General features: G+C 39.8%; 1 protein-coding gene across 2 annotated transcripts in view; it reads left to right on the top strand.

Annotated features, from left to right (window-relative positions):
* Positions 1-15987, top strand: part of sdk1a (sidekick cell adhesion molecule 1a) — a 779580-nt gene that overhangs the window by 498659 nt on the left and 264934 nt on the right. For both annotated transcript variants that reach the window (XM_063058961.1, XM_063058960.1), the window contains exons 8-11: positions 710-793; positions 5103-5297; positions 11205-11321; positions 13993-14160. In XM_063058961.1, coding sequence (XP_062915031.1) covers positions 710-793; positions 5103-5297; positions 11205-11321; positions 13993-14160 — 564 coding nt within the window. The remainder of the gene's footprint in view (positions 1-709; positions 794-5102; positions 5298-11204; positions 11322-13992; positions 14161-15987) is intronic.

The raw sequence follows: 15987 nt of genomic DNA, 5'->3' as shown, positions 1-15987 counted from the left end.
GTTTGAAAGGGGGATAATTATTCACAGCACTTTATTGATAACATTGACTTTATAATGTTGACTGATGAGAACTAAAGCCAAGACTTTAAAAACAGGGTTCTTCCAAAGCAAATGAACAATTTTGTTTCTTGATGCACCAGTCCAGTTAAAATCTTTTAAAGATGTTATACCAGCAAAGATAATTGTGAAAGTAATTCTTACAATTCTTCTCCTGTATTTTGGGATAAGTTGAAGTAGAAATATTGGATTTTCATTAATATTAATACTTTGCTTCCTAAATATAGTGCTGAAAAAATCATGACTCTTCTATGATCTTCTGTTAAGTCGCAGAATCGATGATGCCTTGTTAGGACTGGATCTGTTATCAGGCCTGTTGCTGTAAAGGGTTATAGGATCAGGGTTGAGACAGCTTTTGTGATGTGTTTTCAAGGATCTAGTCATCAGTGGTATCACCACAGACGTGTGTGTCTGGCACTCAGTGACTAAGGTTGCCATTGAGTACCACTTCATATATAGTCTTAAGTTAGATCAGTGTTGGAGTTGTTGATCTAGTTGAAGGTTACCCAGTGCCCTATATCCTAGAGAGGTCCTTTGAAGTTATTTTTGACAAGGGACCATATCTAGGGAATATTATAAATATACTGAATTTTTAAATTTGAAATCTGCTTGGATATCATTTTTATTTAAAATCATCATTTTTCTTCTGCAGCACCACCATATTTTACTGAAGAGCCCAACAGAAGGATTCAGGGTGAAGTAGACAAAACTGTTGATATTCCATGTCGGGCTATGGGTGAGTGTTAATGAAAGACTAAAATGTCCCACCTATTTTTGTAATTGATTATTTCTGCAAATGGTTTAGAGGGGAAGAGTACTGGTCAGGATGTATTTGATATCCAAGAAAGCCTTCGCAAATATATTTGTTTTTATATGTCTTTAAAGTTGAGTCCCATTGCCTGTCATTTGTAGTCATGTTGGAGCCCTGGAATTAACAGTTAGAACTGGTCAAAAAGATGGGCAATGAGAGATTTGCCATACGCTTACCAAAGTCGTGATCTTTCAGCCAGGGGGTTTGGCATGAAACGGGCTTTCTTCTGAATAATTAAAGTGAATTTCTGTTTATTTGAAATAAAATATTCCTTTTTAAACATTATATTGAACTGTAAAAGAGCACTTTCATTACCCAAAATTACAATATGGATACTCACTGATAGTTTGGATTTATTTTTCTTCATTAGTTAGTTAGGTTAGAGTTTATGAAAATACAGGAAATGTCTTTTCTCTGTTTGTGTATCTCAACTATTTACTCCAATGTTATTCTGTTACTGAAATTTAAAATAATTGTAGATGCTGGAAGTCTGTAACAAAAACAGAAAGCCTTAGAAATATTTGGAGGTATAGTGATCATTTAGGATAATGAAATTAAAACATAATCTTACCAAATGGTGGAAACAGCCTGAGGGGCTATATTGTTTACTCAGGCTATTTCGAAGGTTCTTACTTTAAGTATGTTTAGAAGAAGGCAATCAAAACAATAGTGTTGATCATTAATAGATCTTTCTTTTAGGAAAATGACTCTTGTATCTGGATTCCAAAGCAAGTGCTTTCATCAGATTTTTATAGAATAATTCTTTAAATTACACGTATAGATGGCAAAAGAAAGACTTGCATTGATAAAGCAATGTTCATTATTACGGGCATCCCTGAAGAAATAATAGGACATGCAGCAGTCAAATTTGCTTTGTTCACTCAATGGGGGCAATGCTGGCAAGACTGGCATCTGCAATAGATTTCAAAATTGGTCGCTAGCTAGGCTGTTTCAGGGACAATTAAGAACCGTATTGAGTGTGGTAACACATAACCAAACTTGGTGATGCCAATAGATCAATTCCCTTAATAAGAATCCAATAGTTTTCCGGTGAATGTTAAGACACTAACTTACTTTGCCCAAACATTATGTGCATTTATATTTTCAAATTACTCGAACTTAAAAGCTTTAGTTGCTCAGGAAGGAATTGAACCTACAGTATGTCTGATCTTAGCAATTGAAGCATTTGAAAGTTAGTACAGTGAATTAATCACCATGCTGTTTTACCCAATTACACACAGTGTATTCACACAAACAGCAAATATAATAACCGGCTAATCAGTTTTACTGAAGTTGACTGAAGTTTAAATATTGGCTACGCATCAGGGATAATTGTCCAGCTTCTCTGAGTCATAATGTTTAATGTTCTTCTGCAAAGACAAGTGTGCCCTTCAGTTAACATCACATCTGAAATGCAGTGCCTCTGTTGTGGTAACTTTCTTTCAGCACTGTACTGGAATGCCTGTCTATATTTTTTAGTACACAGTCCTTTGTAGTGAGACTGGAATGTTAATCCTTGCAAATGTAGCCCCCCCCGGCCACCCTCGGGGTCGCTCGGCTCGCTCGGCTGGCTGTTGTCTAGGGAAACAGCCTTGGCCCCGCCAAACTGGATAATTCGTTTGTGTGGATGCTGTGTGAGGTACCCCACCCCACCCAAATAACAGACAATACACCAGATGCAATTAAATGATTTAGTTTATAGATATTACTGGAACTATATAATTAAAAGAGAATAAAATATAAAAGGAAAATAAAAGGCGCCACACTTATCAAAGTTCAATCTCTTCGTGCACAAAACCGTTGGAGCTCAACGACCTTCTTCTTCACCCTGCGACCCCTCGGACCACCTCGACCGGCCGCCTGGGACCAACAACGGTGGTCGACCAGACGCTCTACACGAGTCTGTCTCCGTCTCCTCGCTGAACGTCCCGCTCGGGATCCGACCCCGTTAGCAGACTCACAGCACCTCGTCCATCCTCTGTCTCACTCTCCCGCCTTCTCCCCCAAAACCCCGCGCATACAGTATCTTCAAATACACCAAAACCATAACAACTATCCCAATTGGTTAATAACACCCTCTTATCAGACTCTAAAGCAAAAAACAAACTGTTAGCGCAAACTTTCTCCGTGTTTAACACAACAAAGCCGCATTCCCCAGATTAACATAACAAAGACGCCATTTTAATTAGCCTCCGCAGTAACATAAAAATCGAAACCCCCCCTTACACATATATGTTTTTTTAAAAAAAGTACAAATGCTTGACTGGAATTGTAGAAATAATTTAATTGAAAATAATTTCATTCAGACTTCAGATCCTGAAGAGTCCTCTCTAATATTTTTCATGGTGTAAATGTCATCACTTGGCATAGTCCATTGATCCACATGTGATATAGGCTTTAATAAGGCCTAATCCTAGTCAAAGCACTCTCCGTGATGGTGCAGCAGTTAGTGCTGCTACCTCAATTTCCAGTGACCTAACTTCAATCCTGACCCCCAGGTCCTGTTTGTGGGGTGTATGGCTGTTTCTCATGGAAAGGGGTGCTCTTGTTTTCCAAAGGTGCACGTGCACCTTGAGTTAGTTTGAGACATGCAAAGGTACAGATTAATTGGTTGCTTCAAATTGTGTAGGCAGATGGCAAATAAAACGAAAAAGGGTTTATGGATGTGAAGAAATAAATATAGGGGGGATGAGAGGCAGTGGGACTGTTGGGATTGCTCAGTTGAGATTTCATGCAACACACACAAAATGCTGGAGGAACTCAGCAGGCCAGGCAGCATCCATGATAAGAAGCACGGTTGACTTTTCGGGTCGAAACCCTTCAGCAGGACTGGAGGAAAAAAAGCGGAGGAGTAGATTTTAAAGGTGGGGGGAGGGGAGAGAGAACCACCAGGTGATTGGTGAGACCTGGAAGGTGAGGGATGAAGTTAAGAGCTGGGAAGTTGATTGGTGAAAGAGACTGAAGGCCATGGAAGAAAGAAAAAGGAGGGGGGCACCAGAGTGAGGTGATGGGCGGGCAAGGAGATGAGATGAGAGAGGGAAAAGGGGATGGGAAATGGGGAAGTGGGGTGGGTTTGGGGGGCATTACTGGAAGTTTGAGATATCGACGTTCATGCCATCAGGCTCCCCAAATGGAACCTCCAGCGGGATCCCATCACCAAGCACACCTTTCCCCCCCGACCCCACCCCCCCATGCGCCCCGTTTTCTCCTTTCTGCAGGGATCACTCACTACGCAACTCCCTTGTCCATTCGTCCCTCCCCACTGATCTCCTTCCTGGCACTTATCCTTGCAAGCGGAACAAGTGCTACACCTGCCCCTACACCTCCTCCCTCACTACCATTCAGGGCCCTAAACAGTCCTTCCATTTGATGCGACACTTCGCCTGTGAGTCTCTTGGGGTCATTTACTGTGTTCGGTGCACTTGGTGTGGTCTCCTGGACATTGGAGAGACACGACGCAAATAGGGAGACCGCTTCGCTGAGCATCTACGCTCCATCTGCCAGAACAAACGGGATCACCCAGTGGCTACCGATTTTAATTCCACTTCCCTTTCTCATTCTGATATGTCCAGCCATGGCCGCCTCCACTGTTATGATGAGGCCGCACATAGGTTGGAGGAGCAACACCTTATATTCCATTTGGGTAGCCCCACCCTGATGGCATGAACACCAATTTCTCAAACTTCTGGTAACGCCCCCCCTACCTTCACCATTTCCCATCCCCTTTTCCCTCTCTCACCTTATCTTATTGCCCACCCACCACCTCCTTCTGGTGCTCCTCCCCCTTTCTTCCATGGCCTTCTCTCTCTTTCTCCAATCAACCTCCCAGCTCTTTACTTCACTCCTCCCCCTCCAGGTTTCACCTATCACCTGGTGGTTCTGTCTCCCCTACCCCACCTTTTAAATCTACTCCTCAGCTTTTCTCGTCCAGTCCCACCGAAGGGTTTTGGCCTGAAACATCAACTGTGCTTTTTTTCCATGGATGCTGAATTCCTCCAGCATTTTGCGTGTGTTGCTTGGATTTCCATCATCTGAAGATTTTCTCTTGTTTGTCCTTTCAGGTTATAATTAGTAAGTTCCCACAAGACATTTGTCTATGTAGTTATGATGATTGAAAAATACCAATGTTTTTCATTGCATCTTATTGTTATTTAAAAACTTGAAATATTGTCATGGGTCTATTGCTTCAAAGACATCACTTGCATAGTGTGGTTTAACTTTTAATTATGCACAGGTATTCCTTTACCCAGTCTTGAGTGGTACAAAGATTCAGTTCCAGTAGTCAAGTTGAACAACAGCAGATACAAGGAGATGGTAAGCGGGACCTTGCAGATCCAGAGGCTGGTCCCTGAAGATTCAGGAATATTCCAGTGCTTTGCATGGAATGAAGCAGGAGATATTCAAACTCCTTCCTATCTTACTGTTACCAGTAAGTATCAGTCTGCTTTTTTTTATATGGGAGATCAGGCTTGCCACCAAACATTTGAACTAAAGAGAAGTTAGAGTAGTCCAACAGGACTAACAGCAATGTGATAATGAAGTTAACACATCATTATTTCATTTGCTGAGGCATGCAAATTATTTACTTCCTAACATCTCATTAGCAGTTCTCACTGAGGCACGGCACTAACCTCCCGTTCCATCGCAGCTGTATTGTAACCCAGTGTCCAAAATTAATAGTTTCAATTTCTTCCTGGAATGCTATAAACAAACAGCCATTCCATTTATTTGAGGCTAAGCATACATTTATAAAAGTGTGTGTTAGCTTGTTTATCAGAGAAACTGAATTGCACAATGAACTCTCAGGAGATAAATGCATTAACTCCTTAAGTATCTCTTGCATGTATGGGCATAAAAACAGATGATCCTGTTTAGTGGGATTAGTTCCAGGAATGTTTACACACTTAAATCTGTAGTTTAAACAGATTTAAGTGCTTTTATTCTGAGACACTCAAGAACTCTTGCTGTTAACAGATGTACTGATTGTACTTTATTTGTAGCAGTTTATTTTGTAGTTTCTACAAATAATAATAAGGACTTGTTGCAGACTTCTTTCCATTTTATGAGTCCTTTGCTCAATTTATCTCCAGTTCCAGAATTGAAGCTTACCAAATATTTAAAGACCTAGATAGAATGGACGTGGACCGAATGTTCCCAGTTAATGGGGGAGCCTGGGAACAGAAGGCATATCCTCAGAATAGAAGGATATCCCTTTAGAATAGAGATGAAGAGGAATTCCTTTAGCCAAATGAAAAGCCTCGAGAATTGCATTAAGATTGAAGCTGTTGGTTTGTGCAGTTTAATCTCACCAATAGTTCCAAGATTAAAGGAACATATTAAGGTGCAGTAGGCATGAAGAGGAAAGGGTAGTACAGACTTGTTAAGGTGAAGGCACAGATAAAGAAGTGGGTGTTAGCTGACTTTTACAGCGCCAGGAGGAATAGAACAACATGGAGCAGTTGTGAGAGAAGACTTCAAAGACTAAGGCTTAGTTACTGAAAGATCATCCTCAGATAATGACGCAGAAGGAATCAAGACCATCCAGTAAATCTGTTGTCAGGGGAGCTGGAACATGTGGCTAGTCACGAGCAGTCCAAGTGTTTTGTGCGAGGTTGTGGGAAGATATAAATGTGGGGATTTTAAAATCAATTTGTTGGGAAACAGATAGGCATCGGGACATGGCAATGATTTTTATGTGTGAGGAAGGATAGATGCCCAGGTTCTGAGTTAATTGAAGTTTGAAAAGCTGACAAAGCAATGTTCTTAAGTGCTTGTCAATTAAGGAATTGTAGATTAAGGGATCAGTGGAAATGCAGGAACACACTGCTTTGAAGAAAGAATGAAATTTGCCAATGAATCTTTATTGGTTAAAAGAAACTCAGATCAGAACAAGATTTAATATCACCAGCATAGGTTGTGAAATCTATTAACTTAGTGGCAGCAGTGCAATGAAATATATGATCGATAAATATGGAGAGAAAAAGCTGAGTCACATTAAATATATATGTGTGTGTTAAATAGTTGAGTTAAATAAGTAGTGTAAATTAACAGAAATAAAAAGTAGTGAGATAGTGTTCATGGGTTCAATGTCCATTTAGAAATCAATGGTAGAGGGAAAGAAGCTGTTCCTGAATCGCTGAGTGCGTGCTTTCAGGCGTCTGTACCTCCTTCCCATCAGTAACAGTATGAAGAGGGCATGTCCTGGGTGGCGGGGATGCTGACTTTCTAAAACACAGCTCCTTGAAGATGTCTAGAGAGGCTGGTACCCATGATGGAGCTGACTAATTTTACAAGTTTCTGCAACTTATTTTGATCTTGCGCAGTAGCCACCAACCCCCCCCCCCCCCCGCCACCTCCCCACACCAGATGGTGATGCACCCAGTCAGAATGCTCTCCATGGTACATTTGTAAAAGTTTTCAAGTGTTTTAGTGAACAAACCAAATCTCATCAAACTCCTAATGAAATATAGCCACTATCTTTCCATCTGTATCAATATGTTGTGTACAAGTTAGGTCCTCGGAGATATTGACACCCAGGAACTTGAAATTGCTAACTTTCTCCACTTCTGATCCCTCTATTAGGGTTGGTTTGTGTTCCCTTGTCTTACCTTTCCTGAAGTCCAAAATCATCTCTCTGTTCTTGTTGATATCGAGTGCAAGCTTGATGCTGTGACACCACTCAACTCACTGGTGTATCTGACTCCTGTACGCCTTCTTATCTCTATCTGAGATTCTGCCATCAACAGCAAATTTACAGATGCTATTTGAGCTATGCCTAGCCACACAGTCATGGGTGTGGAGCGAGTAGAGCAATAGACTAAGCACATGTCCCTATGGGGCACCAGTATTAATTGTCAGCGAGGTGGAGATGTTATTTCCTATCAGCAGAGATTGTGTTTTTTTGATATCACAGTGGATCAGATATGTTCACCTAATCAACTTAAGCATGTATGGGCATGAGAAGATTGATGCGCCAGATCCAAAGTCAAAAAAAAAAGGTGCTGGAAATGCCAAAAAAACTGGCTTTTATTTTGTTTGATACTAACTGAATGAAAGTTGGCTTGTATTAGAATATTTGCTGGAGATCTCATAAGACGTGACATTTTAACACTAACTAAAGTGCATATTTGAGCATATGGGGTGACTACATTAGGTTAAATAGGATCTGAAACAAAAGAGAAGACATCCAGAAGAGTGGAACAGGTTCCAAAGAAGGTCAAAGGCGATATGAAGAACAAGGAAGAGCATAGGAAATCTCAGTTTCATAAGCTATCAGCGGCATTGACAAAGACAACTGTGAGCTTGTGAGGAAATTGAAATTAGTTTATAAGATGCTCAGTGAATTCCTGGAAAGGTGAATATGAAGTTGAGTATTCAGAGCACACTCGAGGATAATGTAAAACTGAGCACAAAGAGATCGTGGTCCGAGAAATCAAATGTAGCCAGTTTTAGTGATGGACAATAGTTTTTGAAAGAAGTGAGGACAGACAGTTAGATTCAGATTCAGATTTGTTCATCACATGTACATCGAAACAGAGTTGTTTGTGTTAACAACCGATGATGTGCTGGGGGCAACCCGTAAGTTCCACCACACACAATGCTTGCCAGAACAAAACTAAACAGAACACAACAAGAACAGCAGCAAATCAAGCCCCATACACCCACCCACCCATGCACATTCCCGAGAACAGACTGTCTCCAGCAGACTTGTACTGGGACTAGGACATTAGGCCTTCAGCTTTTGCAGAGATTCACAGCCTCTGGCTCTGTCCATCGGGCCTCCACTTCTGCACTTAAGATCGACCTTCAGTTTTTGATCTTTGGTTGTTGGTCCCAAGACCCACAGGTAATGATGAATGAGGACCCCAAGAATTAGTCCTCAAACTCCAATCTCACCAATTCGTTTACTGGCCCTCATTTCACATGCTCGCACAGATCACCAATCCTGAAACCTGCCAACATCTCACTGACTCTGGAAGTGGGGTCTCCAGCCCTGCGCTTCACTGGTCTGCCAGCCCAACGTCCGACCATGGATATCCTATGTCTGCCTCGCAGGCCTTTGAACATGGAGCAGAGGCTTAGACTCTGGCCTAATCTCTAATTTCCCCACATCCCAGTCCCTATACCTCTACCTGACCCCTAACGGCTCTCTCTGTCCCCAAAACCATTACTACAAACCTAAAAAAAATACCAAGTCTGAGCCACAGCTCTCAATGCAGACTGCAGCTTGACGCTGTCTTGAACTGATTACACACTGGACAACAAATTTTTTCAAAAGTGTTGATTCCTCAGAATTTTTTTGTTTATGATAGACTGCTTGAAGATGAACACAAATATAATTTCAGACTACTGGTATCACGTAGGAATTTAAGAAACAACAAATTAACTTTTATTGAATATAATGTGTTTAATTGCATAATGGTGCTGATGCTTTGCAATTGTTCAACTAAGTTAAAAATATTTTGTTAATGATTTTCATTTGTACTCAGTGTCTGAGGCTTCTCGCTTAAGTGTCCAACAATAATTTGCCAGCATTGATGGATTCCAGTTGCCCTAGTATTTTTTCTCCATGACCGCAATGTCCTGGTGAAACCTTTCACCATGCTCGTCAATAACAGCACCAAGATTTGCAGGGAAGAAGTCTAAATGGGAATGCAGAAAATGATTCTTTAGTGACATGTTGCATTTCATGGTTTTATATGCTTGAAGCATGCTTTCAACCAGCTGCATGTAGTTTGGTGCTCTGTAGATGCCGAGAAAAATTTCATCAACTTCCTTGAATGCCTTCCATGTGATTTTCTCCGGTCCCACTAGAAATTCTTCAAATTGCCTGTCATTGATGATCTGTTTGATTTGTGGACCAACAAAAAATGCTTTCCTTAATCTTGGCATCAGTTATTCTGGGAAGCATCTGTCTCAAATATCAAAATACTTCCTAGAAATTTTTGTGCCTGGTGATAGCAAATTCCATCCTTACAGTCCTGAACCCAATAGTTATTACTAAAACCTGTCCTGCCATGCAGCAGCTGCACCACCTAAGCCTGCCTGGACAAGATAGGAAACTTTCCAGCTTACATTGTAGGCAACATTTTAATTGACTTGAATTATGAATTGAAATAATAAACATAAGTTTATTTTAAAAAAAAGATGCGTGATAGGGAAATTTCATGATTTTCATGATCAGTAGTCCAAAATTCATAAGATACCCCTAAAGGTATTCAGGAAGCAAAATCTTTGTTAGCAGATGGTGTGTTAAGAACAGTATTGAAAAGAGGAATGTGACAGTGAAGAATTGGTATGAAAGGTGCTAACACAACAACTTGTAGACTTCTTGAGACCTGTTAGTTTGATGAGATGGTGATGGTGTTAAATCCTGATTTTGATTGTATTGTTTCTTTACTCAAAAGATCAACTATAAAATCTAAAGTGAAAAATAAAACCTCTGCAAATTAATAGCTTTATTGTGCAGTATCCATAGTTACAGCAGAACCACAAACATACAGTACGAATGTACTTTGGAATTTCTTACTGTGAAACAATAAACTAGCTTGGCAAAGAAGAACTACCAAATGCCACAGAGTGAGTATAAATCATGATTTCTCAATGACATCAAGGAAATAAGTGTCAATAAGAATAGAAAATATGAAAATACTTGGCAGATAGGCAGTGTCTGAGAGCTTGAAAACCGAATTAGCATTTTAGATCATTAAACTTTCAAATTAATGCTCAGTAACTCGAAACATTAATTGTCTCCATCTCTCCACAGCTGTTCCCCTGAACTGACTGGTATTTCTGATATTTGGTACTTGTATTTCAGATTTCCAGTAGCAGTAGCTTTTTTTTTGTTGTGCTGTTTAAAGAAAATAAGTTTCTCATCTAGGTCATATTAACTGAGAGAGGTCAGTTTATTTTTATTCAACTTTCCTTTATTCTGAATTCTTCAATATCTTGATAGGCAATATTTGCCATCTTAAGTTTCTTCATCTCTAAAAGATAGGTATTTTAACCACATACTATATTTTTATTGAGTTGATGATTAAAGCAAGCAATAATTCAAAATGTTTAGCTAGGAACTATAAAAAATAAATTAATTTGTAAATACAAGATCATCCAACAGAAGAATTTTATGATAAAATAATCTGAGGTGCTTAATCATGTTCTGCATGATAATACACAGATTGCTATATGTACATTCAATTTGGCAAAAGATGACCTTTTGTCCATGATTGTGATTAGGGAGAGATACAGGGTAATGAGATTTCATAGTAAGGCAGGCCAGCTTTGTTCATTCTACCACAAAAGAAGTTCTCAAAGTCTTTTTTTTTGTTTATTTCAGATATTGCACCTTTCTTCGTCAGAGCCCCAACAGACACTGCTGTAACCGATGGAGCAGCTGTGGTTTTACACTGCGAAGCTTCAGGGGCACCTAAACCTAGTATTACATGGAGAAATGGCAAGTACAATAAAATATTACTTTGAGAAGATTGGGATTACTTGTTTCCACCATTTTCCACCTTGCTGCGTGTGTGTGTGTGTGTGTGTGTGTGTGTGTGTGTGTGTGTTCCCTTATTTGGGACAGGAGACTGTTGCTGAACTGTTTCTAAATGGCATTGGTTGCATCTTGCGTGGCCGATAGGTAAAACACCAAGCTTAGAGTGAACAGTTTTTAAATGGCGTCAGTTGCGTGTGCTTGTATTCAAAATGCAGTGATTTTTGTCGATGAATTTATCTAGTGTACTCTTCTGATTTTCTTTTATTGTAAATGAACAGAATCAGCACAGACACCTAATGCAGGTAATGGACTGTCTTTATGCAAAGCTTTTGGCAATTGCGTTTTCCAAATCTTCATTTTCGTTATAACGTTCAAGATGATTATTGATACCTTCAAATTCTATGTAGTTTCCTAACTTGTTGAAGTAGTGAAAACGTTTCATTTTCATTCAGGGCCATTTCTGGCATCTCCAGGCCTGAATGCTTGAAACTGTATTGAGCAAAGATTTGAAACATTTCCGAATTGTCTTGCGGCTTACTTCTTGCCAACTGTCAGCGACAAAACCCACTGCTTTTAGAACACAATATATACCCTATAGCACTGTGCAAAAGTCTTAGGCACATGTATATAGCTAGTGTGCCTAACACTTTTGCACAACAGCACTGTAGTAATTTTATGTACTGTTGCCACAAAAAAAACCAAGTTTCTTGACATATGTGAGTGATGAAACACCTGATTCTGATATGGGTCTCGATTATGGACTGAGAATGGGAAACGAGCAGGGAAAGAGGAATCATGGTTGGGAAAAGGGAAAGAGACAAGGGAGGGAATGGGAAGCATCAGAGGAACATTCTGGAATGATCAGTAAACTAGTTGTTTTAAATCAAATGGCCTTGCCTGGTGTCTCGGGACTGGGTGAGTCTGCAGGAGTGTCAACCCCACCCTGGCACTCCATCTCTGCAACCTGTCCCACACGCACCAATGGCACTCCACCCTCACTATTCCCACATCTTTGCTCCAGACAGATTTACAAACTCGCTCTCCGCTCCACGTTGACAAATACAGTACTGTGCAAAAGGCTTAGACACCCTAGCTATGTATATGTGCCTAAGACTTTTACACACTAAGTACTGTATTTAATCAGCCTGTTTCAAAGTATATTTTTGGACAATACCGGTAGATAACGAAGGTTCATTTTTGAAATAGCATGTCATTTTGTATACAGGCTTGGACTCATTCTTTCTCTCAATAGAACTAGCAGTAACTGATAGAGAATGAACTCAGCTGCATAATTACTTCATGCTGTTAGAAAGATGATCACAGTTTAACACCAAACCTTCCTTGTAAAATGAGGGGGGAGAAAACTTATCTTGTCACATCACCATTTCTTCTCTCAAAAGTGGTAACACATCAGCTTCAAAAAAAAACACTAGGCAACAACCATGTATACTAACAGAGCTAAAAGGTAGATTTGGACATGTACAGTATATATTATACATCTGCTCTTTACAGCATGTATGCAATACGGTTGACCATGACAGATCAGATTTACGAACACTCTCACTGCTGAGTACCTTTCCATTCATCAAGTTTTTCCTTTAACTGAAAAGCTTGAAGGTACATTGCAGGTTTAATTCTCACTCCAGTCAGATGATATCTAATCAGTTTACATAAGACATAAATTATTATTTTTTAAATCTGTGTATTTTTTGCTGTTTTGAAGGCTGAAGTGTCAAAAGGTTTTGCATCTGCTTTGCATATAATTTGTAATCCAGATATGAACAACACTCACAAATGAATTAGTTTTTAGAAGTGATCATTTTATTCAAATTTGTTTGCATATTGTTGCATGTAAAATATTTTCAAAACAGTTCAATCTGGTAGCTTTCAGGTTATATTTTTCAAATTGCGTATTATAAAGTATTCCGTGATATATTTAATAGTAATCTAGTGCATTTGCACTAAAACCTCTACTAGTAATTAAGAACGGCAAAGAACCATTCGTAATGTTATTCACATACTATTATAAGATTCTTTATAAAGCAAGTATTTGCTAATATTTGGAGAAAGAAGAGGCTGGAGGCACTGAAAGCTAGAGCATAAAAATTGCCGGAGGAACTCTGTGGGTTGGGCAGCTTCAGTGGAGGGGAATAAGCGGTTAATGTTTCAGGTTGAGACCCTTGTTCAGTCCTTTTCCCTCCACAGGTGCTGCCTGACATGCTGAGTTCTGAAAGCTGGCTGGGTTTTTTTGTTTGCATTTGTTAATTCCTAATAATGCCTTACTTATGTTTTAGAAAATCCCTAATATTAAGATCTTCCCCAGAGGCCTCCACACGGCCATAATTGATAGGAATTCACAGTGGTAATTAATTGATCTGGAAGCAATATTAGCTTTGTTGATTTGACTCGATCTCAATGGGGGAAAAGTAATGCATGCTGGAAACTTTATTTTTATACCTCATTAGGTTAACATTGTTTATCATTTTTTTTCTGCTCTTACTTGCCCTCAACCTTTTGAGCTGTGGTGTCTGCACATTATTCTTACGTTGTCTACATAGATGTACCTGTATTCCCACCAGGAATATCCATGCTCATATATCCATATTTCCTGACCGGTGTCCTTATTTTACAGGTGATAAGGTTTTAGCAAGTGGTTCGGTACAAATTCCACGGTTTGTACTTCAGGAATCGGGTGGGCTGTTGATCAAACCAGCCCATGTTGAAGATGCAGCAACATATACCTGCTTTGCAATGAATTCTAAGGGAGCGGTGAATGCATCGGCCAGTCTCACAGTGTGGAGTAAGTTCATTTAAATAAGGATGGGAATGAAATTGGGACTAACAAATCTATGTTTTAAATTGAAAAGGTTTTCTTCATTGTTGCGCTGAATATCTTAACACACAATGCACTGTGATAGTGAATGTTGATTGGTTGTCCAGCACCAAGGCACCACAGTTAAGCTGAAACTTGCTCTTAGTCAATAGACACTCAGGGATCATGACTCTAAGTGTGGACAGTACTGCATTCTGTAGGATACAGGGTATTAAGTCTGATCTTGCTTATCTGTGCCTGACTGGGGAAAAATTAACTAAATCAAACATTGATGGCATTCCTCCAGGATCCTTTATCATTTAACTGCTCACTGGGTGAATGATCTGCACCATTAGAGAGTTCTGCTTATTGGTTACAAGGTATTTTGATGTTAACTCCTCTCTAAAGTACTTATAAGCATGATGCACTCTGGGAATAAATCAAAAACAGTCTACGTAACAATAAGACTTGAGGTTGTACTGTCAGCTCTCTGGACATCTAATTAATGTTCCTTCTTAGAGTGAAGCAGTTTGTCCCAAAGGTGGGCAGAAGTTAATTGCCTCAAGAACTTCATGAGATCACACCTGACTCTGAGGCAGAGGAAATCTGAGTGTCTGGTAAACATTCGGGAGAAAAATTGAAATGAACTTCTTTTTTAAAAAAAATTTACATTAAAATCAATTTTGAAACATCTCAGACAATAATCAAGGGAATAAACTGTCTAATTTGGCATAGCCAAAAAGCTGTGGGGAGAGAGAAAAGAAAACAAAGGAAAATATAACATGACTAATTTGAATCATAGTCATGTGAGAATTTGTTAAAAAATGCAAATAAATATGGTTGACATTAGATTTTTAACACGGTGTACTGTATGTCAGTAAATTGTCGAAACAAGTGATTTAAATGCTGCTAACTTTTAGAACCTTCATTTAGATTCTGTTGATTGCTTCACATTAAGTAATATATGCCACCAGCTACTGTCCAGAGTATAAATCAAAGGAATTTCCAACTTTAACACCTTTAAGAATAATTGCTTGTCCCAGTTTGTGCCATTGACAATTAATTGTACAGTCCATGTCATTATTTGTGACATTTGTAGAAATTCATCTGTCCAATTAGCACCTGTGGCCTTTCAGTTCAAACAGCTCATTTGAAGAAGCTGTGGGCTCATTTTTGCTGACATCTTCTTACAGTAACTGCCCATATTTAACCATGTATGTTCCTGCATCTTGGTTCTCCCCCCCCCCCCCCCAGCAGAGTTAGATGTTCTGATGTTCTGATCTTAACTGCAGCTCCGATTTCCCAGCTGTACTCCCTTAATGGAGCATGCAATGTGTCCGGGATGGAGGTCGGAAGGGACTGGACGAAGGGGGACAAAATCCATTTGAGGAATTATGCCGACATAAGTTCAGTGGGGTAGGAGCAGGCAGAAATAATGGAACTAAGGGTATGATTGTGTTGAATGCTGAGCTGTAATCAATAAACAGCAACCTGATGTAGATATTGCTATTGTCCAGGAGATCCAAAGCCAAGTGGAGGGTCAGTGAGATTGCATCCACTGCAGGCCAATTGTGTGTGATGTGCAAGTTACAGTGGGTCCAGGTCCTTGCTTAGGCAGGAGTTAATTCTGGCCAAGAACAACCTCGCAGCAGGACTTCATTACAGTAGATATGAGTGCAACTGGGCGATAGTCGTTGAGGCAGCTCACCGTACCCTTCTTGGGCACTGGTATGATTGTCACCCTTTTGAGGCAAGTGGGAACCTCCATCTGCAACAGATTTTCTCTGTCCCGCCAGGTACACCATCAAGGCCTGA

This window comes from Mobula hypostoma, chromosome 9 (genome assembly GCF_963921235.1).
Source record: "Mobula hypostoma chromosome 9, sMobHyp1.1, whole genome shotgun sequence".
NCBI lineage: Eukaryota > Metazoa > Chordata > Chondrichthyes > Myliobatiformes > Myliobatidae > Mobula > Mobula hypostoma.
The sequence above is the reverse complement of the archived record's forward strand: the minus strand, read 5'-3'. Positions and strand labels throughout refer to the sequence as shown.